The sequence below is a fragment of the Enoplosus armatus genome, chromosome 22 (genome assembly GCF_043641665.1).
Source record: "Enoplosus armatus isolate fEnoArm2 chromosome 22, fEnoArm2.hap1, whole genome shotgun sequence".
NCBI lineage: Eukaryota > Metazoa > Chordata > Actinopteri > Centrarchiformes > Enoplosidae > Enoplosus > Enoplosus armatus.
Window position 1 is genome coordinate 9377839 of NC_092201.1, and position 27175 is coordinate 9405013.

Consider the following 27175-nt stretch of genomic DNA (forward strand, 5'->3'; position numbering starts at 1 on the left):
TAAACAAGGATAATCTGCTGGAGGTATTTCAAGGTAGTTTTATTTTTGTTCTGCTTCCACAGAATTGTCCTTACTTACCATAATTTAAATGGGGCCAAATTCATGTCATTGTTTTATATCATTAAAATGTAAAGGGCCCAGTCGCATAGACGTGGTTAACATTTTGTAAGTTAAGATATTAATTATGTAAGATATTAAAACAGCATATAAAACAAATACAACAAAAAACAAACTGACATTCAAAAATGCAGGTGAAAACTATTCAAACAAGAAACAAAACATTATTTAATTCAGCCACTTATACATTTGTACATGCTCTGAGCAACTCTGGGGCGTAATCAACAGCTCATTTGCATTTCCTCCCCATTTTCCTCTTCACTTTCTGTAACTGGAGGCATTTTCTGAGCTGTGCTGGTCACAAGAGTACCTTATACTGTGTAAACTGTTGTGGCCATTGTGTTTTTTTACAAAGACATGAAATGAAGATGAAAATAAAATTAAACCACCCTGCTCTCTTTTACAAAAACCTCGGTGTAATCCAGATTTCCTGGGTGTGAAACCACCTGGACTTAAACATAAACATACTTATTTCCTTGGGATTTTTTCCCATAAAGAAGTGTTTTTGTTATTCAGTAGATATACCGTTTTGGACTCCTCCTTTCTTGAAACTCCATCATAAGAATCCATCAAATCTTGGCTGAGTAGACCGTCAAATATATAGTGTATAGTGTACTGTGAGCCAAGCCATAATTGTCTGCTGAAGGGTTGCATATTTAACTTGCTTACTGGCCCTCCATCATTTGCTGCCAGCATTTAAATGTGGTATTGGGCCTTGCTGGAGGACTGATAGATGTTTAAACATCCTAAACTAAATAGCCAAATGTTCTTTTTTTTATATACATAATGCATAGGAGGACTTTGTACATTTGGTGCTTCAAGAAAATAGGATTGTAGGATTCACATTAGTAAAGGCAATACAATCTACTGTCTAAATAATGTAAGTATGACAGAACAGAAACTCAACAGAAAAAGAATGCAATAATGGAGGACTGAATGAATAAACATCAACTTAATTTTAAAATTGAACTTAAATTTGGATTCCTCTCACTTTTTAATGATACTGTGTCTTTTGTGCATATTATTGTGATGTTAAGGGACTCGTTGCTAGGAGATGCACCGTAAACTGGTGTGCTACTGACTGGATATAGCCCTGTGTCATAGCCATCTATCCCTTTACAACATCCAACATTTGGGAGGATCCATGATGCTGTTAAGTTTGTCATTCTCTGACAGTGGAAGCTAGTTAGTTTAGCTTGCTAATGTTAGCCCTGATTCCTACTCAATGTTACTTTTTGTTCATAATACGAGTCGGCAGTTCCCGCACACTCTGCATTACGCAAAGGAGGGGGGCTAGCTAGTGAAAGCTCTGAAAATGTCAACATCCAAACAGAGGCAGGGCATAAGTAGAGTGTCATCAGCATAACTTTGGTCATAAATGAGTGTATATTACCCGTCAAGATGAACTTGTAAGTTTGTAGTGTATAATCAATGAAATGCCATGCCAGTAGATCTTTATATTGCATTTGACCGTGATTCTTTTAGTCACCGCCCAACATGCCCTGTCTCCCCGATGTGCTGACCTGCATTTCAGCCTCGTCCCTGGAGGAGGAGGAAAGAGAAAAGACCTTTGAAGTGAAGTGGATCCCCCGTCAGCCCCTGTGCTTTAACAAAGTAGCAGCTCAAAGCTCTGAGATGGAAAGAGACAGCAGGTAAAGAATGACCACTTTTTATCGCACTAAAGGCTGATGGGCGGTGTGTGTGGGTATGTGTGTGTTGACCTTGAGACATGAAAACTAAGCTGAGTTGAACGTGTATCAGAGAGACGTATGCGTGAGTGTGTGTGTGTGTGCCTTTTGGATTTGGGGTGACGGTCCTTTGCTTCACTGCACACAGACGCACATACATCCACATGCACATGGGAATGGTGATGTGGAGATCCTTCATTGAGCACGTCTCAAGCTCAGCCAAGCATTCAGTTCTCCCAGTGACCTAGAAATGAATGACAAGGCAAACAAAAGCTACAATAGCCCACTCCTTTCCCTAAGGTTCATGAATTCTGTCATCGAGCAAAGAGTGTGCATTTGTAAGAAACAGGTCTTTGCGAAATATATTGAGCAATATATTCACACTGACACTTTTTGGAATATTTAAAAAGGCTCTGAGCAACGTGGAACCCATTGAATAACAGTGCAGCTATCTGTGTTTTCAGCCAGTTCAATTCAACCCTGCACACAGTCTTGCTGTGTGCTGGCTTGTTTCATATTAATTTATTTTATTTATTCAGTGTTTTGGTCTAAACTACCTTCATTGGGTATACACTGGTGGTCATCAAGTATGCTGTATACCTGAAATAAATGTGGAATAAACAAACAGTAAACAAGGCAGTATGCAGGAGTTTTTTTTAAGTTCTGCAGCACTCTGACATCGGACACCTGTCACACATTCAGGTGTGCCTGGAATAGGTAGGGGACTGACAACCTCTTACTGAATTTCAGCATGGATGCTGGGAGGGAGCAGCAGAGGAACTACACACATCACCAAGAATCTGGCATGGTCTACACACACAGGCATCTTGGCAAGGAAGGTGAGGGAATGGCTTTACTACCTCAGACAGTTTAAGAAAGAGTCTCTCTGGGGGTCCTAAAGACCTTTTACTCTGGTGCTGTGGATGACATCCTAAGAGGGGCCATCACCAACTACTATACTGCTCTGGACCGTAGAGCCCCACAGAGAGTGGTTTACTTCTGTACGCTCACAGGGAGACTAAGAAAAAGTACGTTTTAGCATACATTGCATTTTACTACACATATCACTTGTGTATGTGACAAATAGATCTTTGGATCCTTGAAAAATGTAGATTAAATGGACTTTTGTTGCCTGTCTTCTGTACTTACATCAAACATAGAGGAGGAAATAGTCAAACCTGTGCAGCTATTTGTTTGATTTTATACCTGTGCCTCATGAGAGCCACTGAAAGCACCATGCTCTGGCACTGTAGACACTGAATAGCGATGTAGCCGGCTTTGAGTCAAGGTAACTGGAATATATTCTTAATTGTCGTGAGATGTGGTGGTTATAGTGTTGAATGGTATCCATAGCAACAAGAGTAATCGGGTGCCCCAGTAAAGTAGGTGGCTGTTCATACACAAGGGTATGGTGATTATGGCCCATCTATAATATTTTATATTGATGACTGTAGCGCAGACTTCTGTCATACATTTTCTCTTTAGGCTTTTCAGCTGATGCTCTTCTGACATGACACACAGAGTCTATTCATTGCCAAAGCAGCTGGTAGACAAAGTGCATTAATGGAACGAGGTTAAAGCCGCCCTCCACTCAAATGTTTCTTCTTGTTCCTACAGTTGAATGTTTGAGCTTCACTTTTTCACATTCATCTGCTGAAAGTAGAAAGTTTCTCTGCGCTCATTCAAAATCAGATTTTAAGGCAGGCCTACAAGCTTGATTTGTGATATCATAAATAGTTTGGAAGCAAATCCTGGTCCAATTTGCAACTTATAGGTAGAAAACTTGAAGTCGCCAGTGCACATACACTGAGAACGGACTTTACAGTGAAGTAGGAGACACTTTAGAAATGAACACAATTAGCATATTCATAGATTCTGGGATTTTTAATGAAGGAAGGAGGAAGAAGGATTAGATGCCTTTATAAGGATTTTAATGTGAAAATTATACTTTTCTTTGCTGAAAAAATATATCAGACACATCATTGTTCCAAGCACACTATTTGTGTTTTAATACATGTCTGGAGGGGATCTTTAAAATTCAAATTTTCATAGAAATGAATTATGACCATCCTCTCTAAAAAACATCCGTCCGAAAAATGCAGTGATAAAAAAAGTTTCATGACCTCACAAGGACATTACAACCTCAGTAAGTTTAACAAATGACTAATACAACAAAAGTAAAGCTGAGGGTCTAGTATTGCTCTTTGAAGTGCATTTTTTCAGTTCAGGACCAGATTGAAGGGACAGGAAGATTGTCTTTAGCTGAACAATAGAGACAATCAGAAGACACTTTGCACACAGTGACACAGCTTGGCCTCGCTCTCAACCCGTCTTAACTTACATCCAACAGACATGTCGACTCGCAGAGACTGGAAATGAGCAGGAGATGAGGTTTCGACCCACTGACTCACATCTAGCCTGGTTCTGTCTTATACATAAACATGCAGCAGCAAGTGTGTGTGACCTAATCCGTCTTTGTGCATGTGCTCATCTGTGTAAGGGCGTTGCTGCACTGCACACTAAAGAATGAAGGTTTTCAAGGTGTCTTAAATGCTTGTTTAGCATGAAATGTTTTATTGATCGAGAATTAATGTGCGAATGTGGAAATGAATGTTTTCACTATTTTGCAATGTGAGATGTTATGCATTTTAGGACAAAGGGCAATTATGCAGTATACATATGGAAAATGTAGTGTTTAATAGACCTGACAAGCTTACATCATGTCTACATAAAACTAATCAACTCAAGTGTGAACACACACACACACACACACACACACAACAGTGCTTTCTACTGAGCAGAGTTATAATAACCTGACATGTGGAGAGTTTAGAAAAAGTATGTCAAAACAACATGATGGAGTTCTCTGCACTGGGTAATTAATGTTTTTTTGTTTTAACTGTTTCCTTCAGTTAGTTATATTACATCGTCACTCTAAACAAAGTGGAGTTAAGGAGGTCAGATGTCTTTGGGTCTTATTCTAGAGTCTACAGCAGTGCTAGCAGATCTGTGAGGCTGTACTTACACTTGGTTTGCTTTGAGCTAAATGCTAAAGTCAGCATGCTGACATGCTCACAATAACAATGTTATCATGCTGCTGTTTAGAAAGGTTTACCACGCTTAGCGTCTTAGCAAAGCATGTTAGCATGCTAACTTTTGCTAATTAGCTCTTGATACGAGTACAAATTCTGACCTGATGATGGCAGAAGGGAAAAGTTGTTACCAAAGTTATTACAACTCATGAGGGGGAACCTTTGTAACACATTTCATAGTAATCCATTCAATAGTTGTGGAGACATTTCAGTCTTGGCCAGAGTGATAGACAGAGTGACTGATGGATGGACAGATGGACAGAACGGCTGACCGACTTTGCCATCCCCTGAGCCACACAGCTAGCATGGCTAAAAATCACAGTATACAAACAGCTGAGATAAGCTTCCTCCACAGGTGTCTGGGCCCAGCTTCAGGTAAAGGTGAGGAGTTTAAATATCTTGAAGGAATTTAGAAGAAAGTAGAAGAACTGCTGCTTTGAAAAGAGCCTTTTGAGGTGGTTCGGGTATCTGATCAGGAAGCCTCCCTCGTGGAGGTATTCCACACACATACAACTTGAGGAGACCTCAGGGCAGAATTAAATGTCCTCTCTGGCCTGGGAATGCCTTGGGATTCCCCAGGAGGAGCTTGAGGACGTGACTGGGGGAAAGACGAAGGGCAGGGGCTACCTCGCTTAGCTTGACCCTGATAAGCAGTGAGAAAATGGATGGATGGATGGAACTCTAACAAAATGTATTGCGGTTTGTTTGGAACATTATTTTAATGTAGTGCTGTTCCTCAGTTTGATACGTGCATTTTCAGACATCTTGGTGGTGCAGTCTCTAACTGAATACTATCATTTTCATCTACCATATGCTTGGTGTTATATTTTTTTTCAAAACATTTTTTTTGCGCCTGCTAGGTGAAATTGTATGCATGAGACCTGTGATGAACAGTCATGCATCAGTGGTTCACCTAGAAAGATTCTAATAGAAGCACTTCTTAGAATTGGCGGCCACACACCACTCAGCATCTCATCTCTGACTAAATCCCATTCTACCCAGTATTCAGAAAGTGAAATATTTATCTCGTCTTTTCCACAACGCTGAACAGTAGTTGACTTGTGTTGCTAAATTATGGATTTATTCAACATGAGCGGACGCATCTGAATGTTGTTTTTTTGACCAGGCGGATCAAACCGCTGCCATTAAAATGTATGAGAAGGCAGGATAGAGCTCAGAGAAGAGGAGAAATGAATGGATGGAGAAGCAGGAGACTGAGAGGTATAGAAAGAGAGCGAGAGGGAGGATGAGAGAGAAATAGAGAGTGAGGGGTATTATTGAGCAGCTCCCAATGGACAATCTCAATATATCTTTGCAATATAACACAATCTTCAAAATGAAAAGTCTCACTTAGTAAATACTAAAATGTAATATTGGTTGTGTGTGTGTGTGTGACTGCTACTGCTTGGCTGTCTACTTGATTGCATTGTTCTATCTGCTTGTGCTGTCTTTGTTGAGTGTGTGTGTGTGTGTGTGTGTGTATGTGTGTGTGTGTGTGTGTGTGTGTGTATGGTTGACATGAAAGGAAGAGGTTACCATGCTGTAACATTGCTACACGGCAAAATTGGCTTCCTTTCTAACTGCTCTGCATTGCCAGTAGTATTTCTTCAAACAGATCAATAGGATGAGCAGCAAGATCAAATTCAAAGTTTTTGAATTTCTGTTATCAGCATTATGTTAACAAAGGACATATAAATCTACAGGTCAAGTTAAAATGCACAGAAGACATGAAAAACCTCAAAATGTAGTAATTTCCTTGTTTCATTATTAATCAACAGGTTGCATGCTAAATCCCCAAACTCTAAAACCTAATTTCACACATTTATTTGTTTGTAAAAAGTTGTCTGTGACAGTTTATTACTGTGTTTAAATAATTATTGCTTTTGGGGGGCTATTTGGGGGCAGTGGAGCAAACTGAAAACATAACACTGACACATTGTCACCTTAAAAAGGTGTTATACATGTTACATATACAAGTTAACAGTTGCCAATTTATGCATCCAGCAGACACAGAGCAACATTAGCATTCATCTGAAGTAATATTTCTGGTCCCCTGACGAATGTAAATCCAATATTTTAGCTCTGTTTTGGTCTCAACCAACTCCAGAGGGAGCTGCTAAATGTTCCACTGTGTTTACCAGCTAGCTTTGTCTGATGATGCGAACCAAAACAGTTAAGTTGTGGGCTGTAAAACCAAAACAATGGGCTGAAAGAAGCTAAAACACTATGTAGAGCTGAGGGGAACTGCAGAACTTGGAGATAATTATCTGTGGATTCGACCCTATTAACATAACACACATTTGTTCATTCTGTTGTTAATATAAAAGTATTGATTAGTGCTTTAGCTTTAATACTATAAACAGTGAAACAATTGCTAGCATGACCTCCATACATTGGTTACATTGGTTAATGCAAGATACACAGAATAGAAAAGAGAAAACAGGAGAAAGTTAGAAAGATGGTAACTTAACTCCCTGGTTACCTAGCAACCATTCATAAAGCACAGCCAGAAAAAAACCTTAGCCCAGCCAGATTGCTTGGCTGGAACCTCCTGTTTTTAATGAATGCCCAGTTACACTTGGAAAAACAGAAAGGTGGGAGTGTGTCTGAACAAACACTATAACCTGCAGCGAGAAGAGGGATCTCTGAACAGCCGTCTCAAAATAGTCTTTATGTGCTTTCCCCTTTATGGACTGGATGTCCAACAACAAATAAATACCAGATTACACAAACTATACAGGGATGTTCAGCGGGACTGTGTTTTCATGTCGTGTACAGCCAAAAATACTATATGTACTCAGACACCTGGGTAGATAAATACATGTTGTCAGCACCAGTGTAGCCATCTTAACTCTATCTACAGTCTATCCTCTTCTGATACACTACAAAGCAGAAAATACCGTAACATAGTTACTTACTTTCTTCTACTTAGTACTGGACTTCTGACTTGTGCATCTGCAGCAAAAAAAAATCTTGATGGGTTGAATACACAGATCAGATGGTTTCTGACACAGTGTGTTTCTCCTTACTGGAAAAAAAGTGGTCAGTTCCAGATTAAATACATGTGGTCACCAGCCACATCATTCATGTAACCCTATCTGCTCTTTAGCTCGGCAGCAGCTGATGCTGACAATACTTCAATTCTGTCATCTTACTGAAACCTTACTGACTCATTTCATTCCTTGATCTAATATGAAAGTGGGGAAGAAACAATGATTTTTATATATTTACTGGCAAAAAAGACAGAAATCGGCAAACAAAAAGAGTATACTTTCTTTTCTTTTCTGTTTCCTGGAAGACTTTTGTCTGTCATAGAAACCAGGTGTCCATCAAACAATTATATGTGTATGTAACCATACTGCTGTGCATTGTTGTATAACTATAATCAAGGCCTAGAATTGGTCCGTCACAGCCCAAAAATAGACGCACAGCGAAAGAGATTTAAAAGTGACAGAAAGAAGTGGATCAGAACTTCTTCGTGTTTGATCATGAAAAGACTTAGCTACAATAGGAAGCTGGATTGTGGGAAAAAAAGGCTTTTGAAGACAATCACATAATGAAACAACAGAAAGACAGATAAACAGCCACACACACTGCCACTCACACACACACACACACACACACACACAGTCTGGGCTGCAGACACTTTAGCAAGTATGTCCCTGATTGAGGCTGATTGAGCGTGAGCAAGTGCACTGGCAGGAGGCCAATTGTTTTGGGGAAATTACGAAGATGAGTGGCACATCGCCTGTCAGCTTTTTTTGGGACGAGATGCCCCATGACACACACACACACACACACACACACACACACACACACACACACACACACACACACATGCAGTGCTTTTTCTGTGGCTGGAGGGAGGAGATGGGGAAGAGAACAGATAAAAGCCTGAATTGTGGTGCATTTCAAAGTGAACAATTCCTCATTTTTCATCAGACGTTTTGTATTTGGGCTTTCTCATTTTCTGTCCGAGAGATAAATGACAGATAGCTGGTGGATTTGATTCAAAGTGCAAAATGAACAGTTGATTTGACAGTAATGGACTAGAAATAAGGCCTCCCAAATCCATTTCAGACACTTAAAATAATGCTACAAGTGCTTAATGTGTCATTTAAAGCATTTGTGTGCCTATTGTGGCGTTAAAGAAGATAAGCCAAGTTCACCTCAAGCAGAACATGTTTAACTCAGAGCTGTAAAGGTGAATCATGCTTTTCTCTGCTGTTTTTCTACTGAATGTCATTTAAAGTCACAACACTATACTATTCTAAGACATCTCCTTTTTTTCTTCTGGCCTGTTTTCTTCTCACTTTTTCCTCATGTCTCTACAACCCTCGCTTTCCGTCTTGACATGAGACATGACATGAGAGACGAGTAAGAAAACAGAGAGAAAATGAAAGAGAGACCACCTCCTCACAACAGTGGGAGTGAGCGGCGTCCTCTGGGGGACCGAGCGAGACGTCTTTGGCGGTTGCGGAAGCTTCCTGGCATCTGCTCAGTGTTCCAACACGACAGCTAATTCTGTTACAGGAGGTATAAACAGTTCTGCTCTGCGTCCTTATCACAAACACAGACCCAGGACATCGCCCGCTATCGTCATCGTTGTATAACACTTTGGATGCAACAGACAAAGAAAAGAGGGGAGAGAGAGGGAGAGGCTGTGTAGGATGTGTTGGGAGAACAGAGCACAGTGATACATCGCTGATGAATATTTTAAAGGGTCCTCTGTTATGTGAAGAGGAAGAAAAATGGAGACACAGGAGGATCTTAAGGAAATCAGGACCCAAGGACAATCTGAGACTTATTCCCAGCGAGGTACAGAGTTTAGAGTGTTTTTGTGCACGTATTGCACTGTGAAACTGCATACCTCTTTCATACATTATAGAATCATCACATTCTGTTTTGCATACTTGACCCTGCACTTAATGACATTAAGTCCATTGTGTCTAGTCTCTGTCATGACAGATGCAGCTGCAGACTAGTTTCTACACTGATGCACAATGTAGCTCTTTCATCACCTGTTTCCAGGTCAGACCACGAGAGATAAATAAAGCTTTTGAGCACAACATTATTTACCGTCAGTCTCTTGATAGTTTGGAATTCCTCCCGTTAGGTTTTTGCAGAGGTGACATGACACAAGTTGACAGGTCACCAGAACTGTCCCATGACTGCATCACCCGTCAGTCCATGTGACTTCATGTCAGTTTATGTTTAATACTGCAGATTGAGTCCTGAATACACGAGACCTAAGAAGCAACAATGCATCATTTTGCAGCTTTGGTCTGGAACAAGTAATCCCACAGGTGTGAACACGCATCGTAATGTTCTGAATGAAGTTCATGAGAAGGAGTTGTGCAGTATTTTGTTGATAAGTCAAAAGATATACTCAAAGGGGCACGCTACTCATTTGGAGGCAAGAGGTTGGATTATTTCTTTGAGTGTGCAGTAGGAGATTGTTGGATTATAAAGAATTCTGTTTTAGTCAAGTGAAACAATAAAAGATTAAAGATGATGGCACTCTAACACACCTTTTGTGTACTTGCAGAGCTTTCACAAAGACAACCAATGACTTAATACATATAATAAATCAACCAAACAGTAATAGTACATTTAGGATTTTAATATACAGTTTTCAAGATAAAGTTCTTTGATAAACAAAGGGACAGTTTTTTGGCTATATAAAAAGCTATTTAGAAACCAGTGACTAGACTTAGAGACAATAGTGGTTGTGTGCTTACATTTTCAGGTATCAAATACAGACACAATTTGCTCAGAGTGAAGAGGATACTCACAAAACTCAGAATAAACGTCTCACTGACTGATTTACAAGAATCACTTCATCAATAGTTTGAACCACGTTACTACACACGGAGCCATTTAGAATGAGCTATACTCCCAGAAATATGCAGAAAAAGATAATCAGATTCAGGAGGTCAGTTTACACTTCGCATCACAAAACAGGCGGGAAATCCAGACTTAAGCTCACTGAACTAAATACAAAAAACCCTTCCAAAGGTCTGGATAAGATTTAATGGTAGAAACTGGGCTGGTGTACGGGCATATAAACTCCCTGGACAGGTTTACACATTGGCCCACGATACCCTGATAGTGATGGTAATAAAAAGAGTGGTCAAACAGGCTGCAGGGCATTGTGTTGCAGTGCTGCTAAGTTCCTTCCCATTTCCTCTATTAACTTGAAGAACTGCAGACAGCGCCAACCAGAAGCTACATCCACCTGGATCTCTTGGAGCTCGTAAACTGGAGTTCATTACAGCCAAAGGCTTGCTGCCTCCAACCGTGGCAGGAAAAAAACCACCCTTTATCCACAGTTTCTCACGGTAGTGAATGCGTATATTGTTACATTAGAGTGTGCTGCCAACCTTTTCTGTGATTTATGTTCTGCAGTAATATTCCTCTTCTTGTTTTGATGGAGCTGAGGGCAAACTGACCTCCATGCTAAGAGAGACACCCAGAGATAGTGTGCTACTACCACAAGAGCACAAGAGACAGACAGAGAGAAGGTGTTTGGCAGTGCAGAATCGTATGCAAAAGATTCATCGCAATATATAGTATACCAATGAACATCACACCTGGGTCAACACAGAGTTCACCACCATTAATGTTTAAATAAGTTGAATTTTTTTTAAGTTTAACAAACAAAATGAAGGCATTTAAGAGCCTTTTTGATCGCCTTTTTGCCAATCGCTTGGGCTGTTGAGTTTTCAGTATAACTTCAATTACCTGCATTGTAATGAGTTGTTAACAGTGGTTTGAGCCTTGTTTTGACCCAGGTCTGATTGGTAGGATTAAGAAAACAGATTTACAGTACAATACACTTGTAAATTTATACACTGTGAAAAACATTTCATAGGTTCTCCTTAAAAACTCAAGTAATGAAACTGCAAAGGGTTTTAGAGGTCAAGAAGCAGGCTTTTTGTTTCACGGTCTAAAATTGACTGTTTATAAAGCCCCACCCCCTTTAGTTACTGTTGCTATGGCTGTAAAGCTTTCTATTCTCGCACAGCATATGTGGAGTTTACAATGATAACAGTGGCAGATTTACCACTCATCACTGTTCGGGGGAGGGGTTTGGCAAATGGTCAGTTGTGGTCTTGCCGAGTAAATTTACACACATGTGGCAGCACTTTGTTTTAAAGTTCAGAAAATTGTAAATAAATAACTTGAAACATGAAACAGCTACTTTGCATTTTCTCTAAACGTTGCAGTGATTATTGGTACAAATATATAATTCCCCTTATATTTACAGTCCAGCAGTTGTATTTACAATGTAAGTATGCAGTATTGGCACTTTTTTGTAATAATAATTTAATGATTGATAATTATTATCCTTGGTAATATGTTACATAACAGGACTAACTACCATTAATTATATTTCTGTACCAATGTAATAATAAAAATAGGTAGATAGGCTTACTAGTTAGTTATTGCATCTGTTGAAGTCTCTACAATGTTATGTTTCATTTATCAGTACCGGTGACCTAGTAAACACTGAGTAATTACTGTACTGTAAAATAAAGTGCTACCATACTTGTAGTTTAGGTGTCAAACAACCATCAGTCTTAATAACTATAATCAAAGATTCAGGCGAGCCCTCTGAACTGTGGCTATGGCAGCTCTGTGACACTCTACATTGATTTTTTTCTTCTTTCACCCCGTTATTGTTCATGTATTCCAGAGTCACAGATAACTGTGATCTGTCTTCTTGACCAAAAACATAGTACACAGCTCAATTGCTTGTAATTCCAAGTCGAACAGATGGATTTGTTGTTTGCAGCGCATTCATCATAAGAGCACCAAAGAAAGTGTACAGTATATATATATATATACAGCCCAAAGTGTAAGGCGGAACATGATACAACAGTGTAGTGCAGATATTTATTTTCAGTCCAGTCCACGCTGAGTCCATCCCTATTCAATTATATTCCACGGTGTTATGTTCCATTACTTTCAACTCAATTCATATTCACTCCGTTCAATTTAATCTGTAGTGTTCGACTCCATTCCACTCCATTCAACTCTAATATGATTTCAATTAGTCCATTCCAGACCTTTTAATTCCGCTCACGTCCGTGTTTGTGTATCTCTGAGACCAGCCCAGTTATGTTTTGAGTCAACTGGATATTTTTTCAATGTACACTGTCGGTGTTGTTGTGTACATTTGGATTCTCCAATGCACTCTCCTCTCTGTGTTTTCCTCTTGCAATCTGTCATTACTGCAGAGACGCCCTGCGCTAGTTTAATTATCATAAGCCTTGTTCCCATGTGTGCAGCATTATATGAACTGTACATTTACAGCTGATGCAGGCTGTAAACTGAATCCTGTATTTCTATAGGCAGTGTCAGCCCACATGTTTAGTTGGATGCTCTATTTGAGTTATCATACAAGGTTGCACTCTATGATTAATTATTCCCCATAATTTCAACAGTGACACATTTGGAAGGTGGCATTGGCATTGATTATTTCTCCCTTAAGATATACAGTACAGAGTTTCCCACACATAAATATTATTTATGCTGGCCAAATACAATTATAATCACAAGCTGTTTTAGTCATTTTAACAGAACATATTCTGCACAATCACTTCTCTATGTACATTGTACAGTTATAAATATGACCTTTCCCTGTCACTAATAGCATGAGGCCTGTGGGAAACACAGCAGTTTTTTCAGAATAAGGTAATTTAAAGACATTAACCTGATTCAAACCTCTTGTGAGGAACCAGACATCAGACAGGTTTAGCTGTCCAAAGATATTTAGGCATACAAGGTCTACAGCAGGGAGGTTCGTAAGTTTCAAAGGTGTCAGGCAGGATTGCTAAAAATGTGTACTGACCCTGTTTTAAGAGCACCCCAGGGCGTGAGTGAAACGATGATTTTGCTTTTTGTTAGCTTTCCTGGAAAATAAGTGTTAAATAGTTACTGTAAATGTACAGTTTTGTTATAAGAAATGAGAGTTGAGGATTCAGGACACTGGCAGAAAGTGATTATTCAGTGTCTAACTTTATTCATGCACCCATTTAAAAATGTGACTAGACTAGGTAAGGCAAATCTCTCCTAGCCGAGTCTGAGAAATATACTAGCCAAAGGCAGGCTAGTGAAATCTCCATCCCTGATGAGGAATGTCAGTTTAGCAGTTGGAGCCGGCAGGTGTGTAGTTACTCAGCTCCCTGCGGATGGTGCTGAACGGCGACAGCTCCAGCTCAGTGGTACACTCATGTTCGTTATCGTCACTGGCCGTGGCCGAGGAGGGCGCGTGGTTACAGCAGCAGCAACAGCAGCAGTCAAGGAAGGCCCTGCCCAGCGGGCGACACAGGAGAAGCAGCAGCGCCGGCGTCACGGCGGCTCGACAGAAGAGCAGCAGCTGGGAGAGAAGGTGGAGGACAGACATGGTGTGCTCAGGAACACCGGCCGCCATGTACGCAGAAACTATGTTGCAGATGTTCTCAGGCACCACGCATGCGCCGTAGACGATCGCCAGCGCCACAACGGTGCAGTTCATCTGGCTCTCCAGTCGGATCTGCTTCTTGTTGCTGCGCACGCTGGCCTGCTCCGCGCGCCGGATCTTGCGCGCCGTCACCAATGAACACCCAATGGTGAAGAGGGTAGGGAGGCAAAAGTAGCAGCCGAAGCACCACCACAGCCGAGCACCCTCATAGGTCAAGCCCAGCACGTAGAGCATGTCGGGGAGCGAGGTGGATATCCTGATAATGCAGCGTTCAACGGGAGGCTCGTCAGGGATTCCTGTGTCCTCCGTCACCAGCTGTCTGATGAGGAGCTCTGGGAGGGCCAACAGGAGAGCACCTATCCAGATGACGGCTAGCTTAGCAGTAGTGGAGGTGCAGTTCTCGATCATCTCGTAGTACATCTGGACATTGGTGGCCGCACGGAAGCGGTCGATGCACAGTGCGCACAGGGTGAAGGTGGTCACACCAAGAGAGGCCACCTGAGGAAACAGACAAAGAGACACTCTTACAACATCATTCATCAAAGTCTTTTTACTCATTGTTTGCAATTAATGGGCGAAAATGTGTCTTGGTGGCTTTCAGAGGCTTTATTCCATTGAATCATGGTGCCTCAAGAACGCTGTTTATATCCTAAAACTCTACGCACACAAGAATATCAAGGAACTGACAAAATGATCTCCATTGTAGAAAATGTCTTACATTATCTTGCAGAATCTTAAAGAAGGGCTGCCGGTAAAGTAAACAAGTGTATCCCCTTTGCCTCACCCGCCTTTCTAATGGTATTGGCCTTTAGGTGCACCCGACACTGGTGTAATTACAAGCAGTGGAGCAACAGAAGCACAATGGAAGGCTGTAAGCTGCCATTAACACTGTGTAGCATCCCTGAATGTGTGTGTGTGTGTGTGAGAGAGAAAACAGCGCAGACAGACAGAAATAGAGTGAGACCACATCCACCCGGCTAGCAAGTGACATGTTGGATTAAAGGCTGTCATCACTGCATTCATTCATTCTTTCAAATGTATTTTCCACACCTCCTGTTCAATGACGGTCGTACTAATTCACCAACTTCCTAAACATTCCACTGTTTTCCCATTAATGTGCCACTCAAAACCGTCATGTAACTAAGGCTAATTAGCTGGCACGGCCTGCGCGTTCTCCATGTGAAAAAGTCTGCAAATTGTCAGAGAGCTCACACATTTCCTCAGCATGCGAAAGCATCTGCTGGATTAACAGTCATTTGGCAGAGTGGGCACCCTGCAAAACATTCCTCTGCAGCTGGAGTGTGTTTGTGTGTATGTGTGTGTGCACTTCTGTCCTTACATGAACCAGTTCCTTCCATGGTTTTGCCTCCAGCTCCAAATCTGCCAGAACAGCCACTGATCCTCCCCCATCCTCCGTCCTATCTCACCTTGCTTACCTTTTCTCTCCCCCTGACACTCACCTATCTCTCCTCTTTTTCACTCTCCTTTCTCTCTCCTCACCCTCTGTCCCCCTTTATATACCCCCCCCCCTTTCCTCCCTCCTTTCCTCAAATTTAATTACAACAGCCAGCTTCCCAGATGGCCCCAGTGAGCCACGGCTTTAGTGCTCTAAACACATACTTCCTGGACAGATATAGATGTACGCTCACTGCAAGATGTTCTGTGTATCTTGCCCTGACACACACACACACACACACACACACACACACTGACCCTCTGACACACATGGATGTTCTAACCAGACTAATGAAGGGCGACCATACAAAACAGCGCGGGGTAAGTGGGGCAGACAAACCACCAACAGGCTCCAGCGCCCTGAACGTAAGTGTGATCAGTGTGACTGCGTTTTGGACCAGGAAGATTTATTACCTGTCGTCACGCTACAATATGTAAGTCTAATTGTAGTGAATTGTTTTGAAATTTAGCCAAAGGAGAACAATCATTTTTCATTTGGTATTTAAGTGATGCATTTAGAGAGCAACTTGGAGTAGATTCACGCCAAACATGCGTCTATGTGAGTTGTTTATTCACACTCTGGACAGATTAATCCTTCAGGTGATTTGGGCAGGTGTCAAAACCTGAGTGCACTTGGCAGATGTTGTCATCTTACAAGTTAGTTGCAGGGACAGGATTTGCATTTGTTTTGATTGCACTTGCTACAAAAATCCGGCATCGCAGGAGGACAGGTTGTTAAAACTGTCCACAAAACAGCCTAATTCTGAGTTACAGCGTCTATTGGATCACTGCAAATCATTCATTAACACAGACATTAATGCATGAAGGCATTACAGTAAACACACTCATTTTACCACAATCTGACACGTCACTTGTTCATAATATATAGAAATATTCGTGTTTTTGTGTAATATCCATGAAGAGATGTCTGGAACTGTTATGGCACTAAAGTTTAAATAGCCTCCTCTCATCTCCACTATGAACGAAATACTGAAGAACATTTCACCTGCAACATTATTGCTGATACAGACACACAGCAACTCTCCTCACTTCATTCTCTGATTCAGCCGTCAGTGTGGATTCCATTCACTGAAATTGCTCTCTGCTATTTACTTCTCCATCCCACTCCACAGTTTACACGCAATAACGTGTTAGGAGTAGATTTTAGTGTTTTAATAGAGGACAAAGAGGTGCTTTTGACAGCTGCTGGTTCAGACATACATCCAGCTTCTTATTGACAAGATTAACAGTTAAAAATGCCTTGATTGGCCCTACGTCCCTAGAAAATAAAGTTGTTTTTCTTTATTCTAATCGTTAAAGAAGCATCATATCAGGCTCTACTTGTGACCCACTTCTCGCTCTGTAAACATGCACACCAAGCACACCTATATTCCCACATGTGGTAGCTTTTAGTTAACACACACATACACATACACAACTACCCATCCAGTACACATGGACAGGTGCTTGCACATAGTGAATATTTCATGGCTTGAACAACAGGGCTGGAACGGCTTTAAAGGCTGTCATGGAGGACCAGGAAACCCAGCTTTGATCAGTGTGTTGGGGCGGAGAGCAAGGGCAGGATGAACAAGCATAGCTTTGTACTAGAGGGGAGATGAGAGAGAGAGCGAGAGTCCAAGAGTCAGGCCTGGTGGGGTGATGAAGCTGTGTGTGTGTGTGTGTGTGTGTGTGTGTGTGTGTGTGTGTGTGTGTGTGTTTGTGGAAAAGGGGTTATGCAAATGAGGTACTGAGAAACAGGGACAGAAGAATGGAAAAGGAAAAAAAGAGTGGGAGAAACTAAAAATGAGAGAAAAAAAGAAAGAAATGAGAGAGTGAATAGGAGACAATAGCAGGGGCACACATCAGTGAGTTAGAGTCAGGCCAAAGTGACAGGGAGAAATAAGCCGCGACATCTTCAGAATGATTCATAATGTTAATGTGGCATTCCTTGACCCTGTTATGTTCATTTTACCTGCTGGCAAGATGACAGGCCTGCTCGCCTCCGGGCTGGAAACGGTGCTTCTAAAATATTATCATTTAAATCTTGTGATGCATATTCTCAGAGAGAGCAAGATATAGATATATAGATATTGTTTTTTGATTTGCTTTTTTTTCTATGCCCCCAAGAATAGTTGAACATTTTAGGAAATACACCTATTTGCTTTCTAGCAGGGAGTTAGATGAGAAGATTGATACCACACATGCTCCAGCACAGCAGCCGGTTAGCTTAGCTTAGCAGTAGCTCACTTATTAACATGTCGAGTTTTGGATTTATAGGGAGTTATGAGAAATAGCCTGCCACGTATAGCTCCTCGTAAAACCATGAAGTGTTTGATCGAATTGAATGTACTGATTTTGTTACTTAAGGACAGAGTCAGGCTAACTGTTTCCCCCTGTTTCCAGTCTACATGCTAAGCTAAACTAACGAGCTACTTGCTGTAGCCGTATATTTACTGTACAGACATGAGAGTGATACTTTTTCAGCATGAAAGTGAATATGTGGATTTCCCAAAATGTCACAGTATTCCTTTAATATACAGTTGTGTGAATTATCTGTAAATTGTGTTGTTATTACAACTATTTGCTTTTACGTCCTTAATTCACCAACTACATTTTGAACTGATGATATACAACATGTAAAGTAGCTCAGTACAGTTTTTCCACTTCACATCATCTATTTCTTCTCAACCTAGGACTTCAAGGGCTCAGAAAAAAAAAAAAGAACATAAAAAGGCCTTTCATCTGCAACACATGTTCTTCAGGTTCTGGCCGTCTATTTGCACAGCAGGTGAGAAAGACATTTTCCCCTGCTGCTGTTTTTAATAACGGCCCATTAACTTCCTGATTAAAGGTCCTGTGAGCTGGTGGCACAAAAGCCTTGTGTTATTAATTGGGTTTTAACAAGGACTGGTGGAGCCTGCGCGGCCACACTGTGACTACAACCCCTGTCAGGGGTAATGGGTGTTATCAGGTGATGAATGGGCTAATGTGGAGACACAACAACACACATACAGTCTTAAAGTAATGAGCCTGGGAGACAAAGGGTTATTCCAGCTGCAGTCCCGTTTCTAGGTTGAGTGTGTGACCCAGTGCTGGCTGCAGCAGACCATAACTCTAACCAGAGAGACCCCACCACTGACAGCCACCATCCATCTAACAGCTGGGCTGCGTGTCTGGGAGAGACAGAAAACTGATCTATGTGAGCATGCATGCCCATTTATGAGAATGTGTGTGTCTGTGCACGTCCACATTTATGCAGAATTATTAGAATTTGTATGGTGCGTACATGAGTGTGTGTGTGTGTGTGTGTGTGTGTGTGTGGGATTATGGCAGACACACAGGGCTAAATCCATCCTCGTGGGCTGAGAAAGATTCCTCTCTGATGATGTTAGAGCATAGAACTTTAAAAAGCTATAGCGTCCTATCTCATTGTTACTGTATGCATTGTATTGTATTCTGTTCTATTTTATTCTAGCTTGACATAATCATACTCAGCACTTGATGCTTTAACCATATCTTGTGACCTTCCTCAGTGGATGGAGGTGCTCAGTTGTCATGGAGATGGTTTAAATGACTAGATGTGTTAAAGTGGAGTAAGGGGACCTTGTGTTGAGAATTGTTTTGTAAAGCTACTGTACCAAGGTCAAGAACGAACCTCCAGGCTCAACTATTCTATTCTATTCTTGTTCCCCACAAGGTCCATTTGGTAGCTGTCTCGGAGCTTTCAATCATATCACATGCTCTTCCTCGGCAGATGGAGTTGCCCAGATATCATGGAATGCTTACGCTCATTCGCTTTGTTGAGTTAGATGAGAATATCGATATCACTCTCATGTCTGTATGGTAAATACAAAGCTGGAGACGGTTAGCTTAGCTTAGCATAAAGACTGAAAAGGGGGAAATGTCCAAAAGGTAACAAAATCCACCTACCAGCACCTCTCATAATTAACACGTTATGGGGAGGGGGGGTCTTGTCGTCACTGTGGGGTTGCCAGGCAACCAGCTGAGGAAGATTGCGTGATGTGATTTAAAGCTCCAGAATGGACCTTGTGCTAAGATTGTCTGCTGTTTCCAAGGTAAAGAATGAATTTTCAGTCTTTCCTATTCGATTCTATGAACAAAAGGAAAGTCTTTACCAGTCTGCCTTTTACAGTCTTTTACAGTGTGTCTGAGACAGTTTCTTTCGCGCAATACATTTACTTACATTAAATTATATCCTTAGCTGTGGCAGCGTACAGAAGCTGCTGGAAAAGTCCAGCCACCGATCATTGATCCCTGTGTACAAGTGTTATGTTGGAGGCAACACAAAACACAATATTCTCTTCACTTCTATGGTGGCTGGCTACAGGTCGGCCTGTTCAGTGTCGATCTGAAACTGATATGCTGCTCTCTTTTTCATTCCACCGACATGTCTAATTCATAATGTTAATCATCCAATGAATATTTCATACTTACATGGATAATTATCAATTTGGTTAATTGCATCCAACCGCAAGCCTAATCTTTACTTCATGCTGTTGTGTGGTCAACATACAAAACACAATATCTACTCATCCGTGGACAAAGAGCTGACTGAATTGACTCACCATCATGCATTATGTAGAGCCACTAATTATATACCCTGAATAATTTACATATCTTCCAATTAACGATCATTCGCGTGCCTAATAGACTGAGCTGAGAAACGCAGAGGGCACGAGATCCAGTGTGTGTTTGTGTACTTAATTTGTGTTTATGTACTCTAACTGTATGTGTGCATTCAGTATATGCACAAATGTGTGTGTGTGTGTGTGTGTGTGCCCAAATGGTTTCATACTGTATGGAAGTGTGTGTGTGTGCGTGAGTGTGTCTTCCCCTGAGGCTTGCGTCTAATCACAGATAGCTGATGCAGAGAGAGGGAGAGAGAGAGAGAGGGAGAACAGCCGTGGGCAGTGATCAGTGGAGAGAAGGCCATCCCACCCATCTGGAGGATCAGCACACCCTACTGACTTTGTGCATTTGTGTGTGTGTGTGTGTGTGTGTGTGTGTGTGACTACAGGCTAGATAGTTAGACAGATAGACAAACAGACTGACAGACATGGGGATGGATGTACATAACTAAGAGACTGGAGCATATTTTCATCGATTTTCTTTATATAAGAAGGAGGTGGAAATCTCCAGAGCTACCCATAAAGGTTCAGTGATAGTACAGCAGTTATACTAGGTGATTGGGGACGTCTTTTTGGAATATAGGAACACCAGAGAGAAAACAGCGTTGGACGTGGGCTCTCCTGGTCCTGTGAAATGGCCACATCCAACCATGCAGAGAAACTGAATTTGTAATTCTGTTTTAGTTACTTGAAAGTGTGTTTTCACGTGTGTGTGCATGCGTGTGTGTGTGTGTGTGTGTGTGTGTGTGTGTGCATGTGTGAGTTGCAACAGTGAATGTGTCAAGCTGATGTATGTCCTGCCATTACCACCAATTTCAGCACAATACATGGGTATACCTCTGGTCCTCTCTCTCTCTCTCTCTCTCTCACTCTCCTCAGCCTCTTTCTTGCTCTGCTTCAATAGTCTGTTTGTCTCTCTCTGCCTGCTGAAGCCCGCTATACCATAACGAAGACAGTCTACGGTTTCTGACTACAGGGTGTTGCACGGCACAGTAGAAGCCATGTGCATTAACGAGGCACACAAACTAAATGATTCACCACACAGTTGTGTGTAATATGGTAAAATATTACAGAGAAGAAGAGTGCAAAACTGGGAATTTGAGTGAAATGCTACTTTGAGCTTCAGTCCTTTCAGTTCACACTTGTAGCTCAATAACATTTTCAAATAGTGACACTTAAAGATGTATGTGACAACACTTTCTACAGTCAGGGACATATATTATCTCCAAAGTTGTACTATATTTTGAAAGAAAACATATTTTTGCACATCCATCGATACAACCCATTATGGCTCAAACTATACAGCACATGGTAACAGTGATGTGGCAGGACTGTTAGTGGAAATGCCAATGTACCACAAAAGGAGAGAATGAGTCTTTAGGGAGTCGCCAGATTTATGTCCCATGATGAACGTGGCAATTAGGTTTAAAAGGAAGGTGTGAACACGGCCATTTCTGTCTACTAATGTGATTGATCATTAGGCTGTTGCACGTGTTCAACAATAACTGAGAGATGTGCATGATAACCATATAAACAAGTTTACAAATCAATACAACCAATTTAAATCTATATATTGCATTATATATTACATATGCATTCTTTTAGACTTACATCTACACATCTACACATTCTATACATATTTTATATTTAGATGTTTTTGGGTACCACATTATTCAACAGCCAGATGTGCAGTGTCTATCTCAGTTACCAGCATCGTCATGATAATCTTGTGCTTTTATGCTGCTAAACAATAAACTTAGCCAGTAGGCATGTTGCATGACAAAGATAAACAATTTTTATTCCTATTAGAGTTCACCATTATATCATTGTCAGAGGGTGATTCATAAGGATCTCTTTATTTAGGGCTAATGAGACAAAAAGTTTCTAAAATCACTGCGTTACAGCAGCACAGTTCTGAATGAACCTTGACAAATGACTCATTTCCCCCTCTGGCTTATAAAATGCTTACTGCACTGGTTATTTGTTATTTTAGCCTACATTCAAGTCTTATCCTAATCAACTGCCAGGTGCAAAAACCCAATTATTGCCCATTAGTTTTGCCTGGATTTGCTGCTCTGCGCATCACGACCCAGAGGGGTCATCTGCAGTGACAGCAGCATGAAACAGGAGCGTATCTGAAATAATGCAGGCTGGCTGTAACCCACATCTTTATTTTGTGCTGCATTCTTACAATTTCCCTGCTGTGTTTTCTCACATCTCACACCTACAATTGCTTTCTCTTTGAGGTTTGGAAAATTCCACGCTCTACTAAACACTGAATAAAACAAGGTTTACTGAAGGCAGCACCATGGGAAGCCTCCTCGCTCTGGGGACGAGTGATACATTATCCATACCTTCTGATTATGCATGCATGCACACGTGAAGTTGGGCTTCATGTTCGCGTGGAAGTGCCTGTGTGTGAGAGTGTTGTGTGTAGATTCAAGCATGTGTGACTAAGTATGTCTGTTTTTATTTCAGGCCAAATGTTGATGTCCTCTGTCACTGAATTTGGGTTAAGTGAAGAATAAAGTCACTCCATAGGGTGAGTGTGTGTGTGTGTGTGTGTGTGTGTGTTTCCCTGAATGTTCCACAGGGAGAGAGTGAGCCCCCGGCTGCATTACTCACGGCCTGTTTTGACACACACACACACACACACACACACACACACACACACTGAAGACACTATGAACACAGACACCCCAGTGCACATGTCCTGATAGATATGCACTATAAAATGCATATTCACATCCAATAATAAATGCACAGAGACAAGTGAATACCACTCCTCCACACACACACACACACACACACACACACACACACACTCACTCTGCATTCAGAATAGCCATTTGGTCTAAGCACTGTAAGAACGTTATTAAAGTTATTAAATAATATCCTGTGGTGGTCCTTGGGTAGCTCATATGCAATAACACAGGGAGGGGCTCTGTCTCACTCTGATCCCCCAATAATTAAAACATACTGTATGCACTCACATTGTGAAAATGAGATACTGTACATGTAACCCAGTGTGTGGTCAGTGAGGACAAAGACTGACAAGCAGGACTGCAGAAAAGAAGAGAAGATGGTGCAAATACAAGCAGTCTTTAGCTGAATGTGAGCAGACTTGTAGGCTGAGACTCCAAAGCATATCCACATTTCTCTTGTTGTGATCTGTTTTCTTGCAGAACTATTAGTGGCATCATTCTGTAACTTAGAGGCAATACGCCTGCATTTCAGAAGGCCAGAGAGAAGCAATAGTTGGTCTTGGATTTATGAAAGTCTCATTAACTAACGTGATGCAGCTTCAGAAGCTGGTCTTCACATCTGTCTGTAATTGGATGACTAAAAATGTCTTTACGGTATGGAAATTCCTACGTCAAAGTTGATCTACCTATCTTCTATCATGAAGACCAACTGAGGATGATAAAATACCGTTCACCTGCTCATATCACCACTTCATGATGTGACAGCCCTCCCTGTCTGCAGGCTCTGTAGCCTCTGGAGGGCGGATTCTGGTCACCTGTTCTGGCTCACAGCCAGAGAGGAAGTCAGACTCCCTCGCTCTCTCTGTCTCTCTCTGTCTCTCTGTCCTGACTTCTAGTCTTTTCTGGGTTTGGTTACATTTGCTTTCCTCTTTTTGCTGCACAGCACATCTCTCACTTACTCACGCACCTCAGGCATCGCCTATATGTTCGTTTGGTAAGATGTTTGATTTATGATGTATTTGGGTTAAAGGAAAACCTTTCAAAATCATGTGTGCCGCCTCCCCTCTTTGTCCTCCCTTAAGCCAGGTGCTGACAATGGCCATTCCAAACAAGCTTAAGACCATCTGAGCTGGAAATCACTGTTTCATACAAAAGACAGTCCGCTTGCGGATGAATGTGACACGGGTGTAATTGCAAGGGAGCACACAAAGGGGAGGCATCAGCATGGCGTAAACAACCTGTGTAGCACCCACTACACATGAACATAGATGTGTGAGCAGAAAATCAAGGACAAGGAGGGAGACTTCTATCAACTGTATGTGTTGTGACAGCAACAGGAGAAAGTCAGAGTGAATGGGAGATAGTGAGCTATTACCTTACATCCTGGTGTGTATTCATGTGTGTGTGTGTGTGTGTGTGTGTCTCATCTACATGCCCTGAGGGCCAGGTGAGGCTCTCTCTCCAGTAGCAGGTGTTCAAGTGACAAGCAGAGCCTCCTTGTTATTGGCTGAGGCGACATCCTATAGTCCAGTCAGGGCTTAAAGACTGAAACTCAACTGTTTACATCCATTAATCTGGCAACAAGAGTGTGAAACTTCAGTTTCATGCCCCAACAGATTATGTCTATTGTCACTCTAGAGGTGCGATCCCATTCAGACAAGGTGGATGATATGTAAATGACACTGGATGAGCCCCATTTACCATCTGTCGTCCCTGCAGCCTGTAGGCATCTCTTCAAAACTCCACTGCAACATGAAATAACTGTCCCTGACACATTCAGAGCAGAATGAAGACACAAGAAGGAAATAGAATAAATGTACCTCAACATAGGGCACCACTTTGCAGGTGAATTCCCCCAGCAGCCAGGACTTTGTCAACTCATGAAAGACCACCATGGGCAGGCAGAAGAAGATGAGCACAAAATCCCAGACGGCCAAGTTGGCCAACAATGAGTTGGAGATGCTCTTCATGTAGTAGTTCTGGCACACGATGCACAGGATGGCGATGTTGCCTGCTATCCCCACCAGGAAGATGACCCCGGAGACGCACGTGATCGCGTAGGCGCCGTAAGTCTCGCTCGTCACTGGGTAAAAGGGGTTCTTGATCTCGTCCCCGAAATCCGGCGAGCTGGGAGGGGTGATCGGCGTGGCGTCCCAGGGGTTCTCCTCCCTGAACGTGAAGAACTCGGTCCTCCTAGTGAAGAGGTCAAAGGGCAGGTCGGTGGAGGTGAGGGCCACCGGCTTGGGGATGGGTTCCCACGGCGACGCGTGAGGCTGAGCCAAAACCCCTGAGCTTTTGTTCGGCCGGCTTCTCCCCCTCTTCCAGGCTTTCTTCTGCTCGTCTTTTGTGCCTCTCTTGTGCCTGTCGCCCTCCTCGGGTCCCCCTCCTCCGTCTCCCCGGCCCATTGAAGAGGGCTTAGGAGCATTGTAGTGTCCACCTGCTGGCGTCCCCGTACTACTAAAACCGCCATTCAACTTTATCCTCCTATTATGGTGGCGCGTCGGGCCCCAATGGGAGACCGCGTTGGGATCCTCCACGGGTGTCACAGTCCTGCTGAAGTCGCGTTTGTTGTGTCCAATTCGCCACGTTTCTTCGGCAATTACCCTTTTCCAGGGGTGCGTGGAGTTAAGGGTCCCTCGGATAATTGCCCGCTGCGCCTGCAGTTCCGCCGAGGACGCACCTGTGGCGTACCCCGGCGAGAGCGCACGGTCCCGGGCTTTATTTTGATGACTCTCCCGGAGTGACCCATGGAAAGTCCTGGCAGAGTATGCGCTGGTGTCGCTGTCCTCTTTAGTTCGTACTTCTCCGTTATTTCTTAGAGATAATAAGACGTGCGCGTGGGCTAATAACACAAATAACGTCCTCGGCGGCAGAACCTGCATGGTCCAGGAATTATTGAGCGCAGTTTTAATCCTCACAAGTGCATCCTCATACCTCTGTGGCAGCGCGGGGATCCTCTCCCATTCAGTCAACACCCATGCTGGACACACGGCACAGGGGGCGAGCTCACGGCTTCAAGTAAACTGCTACATTCATGGTGCGAGCTCTGCAAACTTGCAAGTTAGAGCCCAATGTCTTGCACTATGCAGTAATCTCCCGATCAGCGCCTCCTCCCCCGAGTCACTCCCGCGTCCAAAGTCTTGGCATTACCGAGCAGGACAGCGAATCAGTGTCCGGATCCAGAGAGAAAGCAGCAAAGAGAGTGAGAGAGAGAGAGAAATGCTGCATGTCCACGCACACAATCTGCACAGCATCCACTTTCCTGCTGCGGTAACAGCATCTAATGAAGACCGATCCTCTCTCTCTCTGTATGTCAGTGCGTTAGTTTAGTGGGTTGGGTCGGCCGCCAGCAACAGCAGCAGCAGCAGCAGCAGCGCCAATGCGGTGCAGTCCGGGTAAAGCTCACTAGGTTGAGATGCACAGGAGTAGAGAGAGAGAGAGAGAGAGTGACAGAGAGGGAAAGAGGAGGGGTGGAAATCGGTCTGGTTCTCGTCCCCTTCCTCCTCTGCGTCCAGTATCTCACCTCCTCTTCTTTTCTCCGTGCGCTGGAAGAAAATGGACTCCCCTGGCGGCTAACCCCGATCTGTCACTCCCCATCCATCACGGAGCATCCAGCAGCCCCGGAGCAGACTACGGCTAGATCCCCCCCCCCCCCCCCCCCCCTCAGGCAGACAAGCCAGCCACGCCCGACAGACGTGCTAATAAATACATTACCCAGCTCTTTATTTTTACGCACAGGCGGCGCTGTGATATCGACGCACTTAAACAGCATTTAAGCAGATGCCTTTAATCCTCTTCTCTAATTTGTTTAAAAGGAAATAATAAAGCTGTCAGTAGGTAGCGACAGTTGCACTTAAATTCTTCAAAGAAAACTGTCATCTCAGGTAATTATCTTGATATGATCTGCCCATATAAACTGACAGTGTGCTACACTGCATGAATGCACCGAGGCTGCTATTTTTATTTGTGTTAGGAAAACTAACATTTGCAGACAGAA

General features: G+C 42.5%; 1 protein-coding gene across 1 annotated transcript; it reads right to left on the reverse strand.

Moving 5' to 3' along the window:
* Positions 1-14048: 14048 nt before the first annotated feature.
* On the reverse strand, positions 14049-26060 carry gpr37b (G protein-coupled receptor 37b). Its single transcript, XM_070929233.1, has 2 exons — positions 24999-26060; positions 14049-14864 (listed from the first exon to the last, which is right to left on the reverse strand). The coding sequence occupies exons 1-2, from the start codon at positions 26058-26060 to the stop codon at positions 14049-14051; spliced, it is 1878 nt and encodes a 625-aa protein (XP_070785334.1).
* Positions 26061-27175: the final 1115 nt, after the last annotated feature.

What these genes read in the sequence shown, in the direction of transcription:
- gpr37b (XM_070929233.1), bottom strand. Translation starts at nt 26,060, where the DNA reads ATGCAGGTTCTGCCGCCGAGGACGTTATTTGTGTTATTAGCCCACGCG. An exon ending in AAGTGGTGCCCTATGTTGAG is followed by an intron (nt 14,865 to 24,998) that starts GTACATTTATTC and finishes CTGTTTCCTCAG; the next exon opens with GTGGCCTCTCTTGGTGTGAC.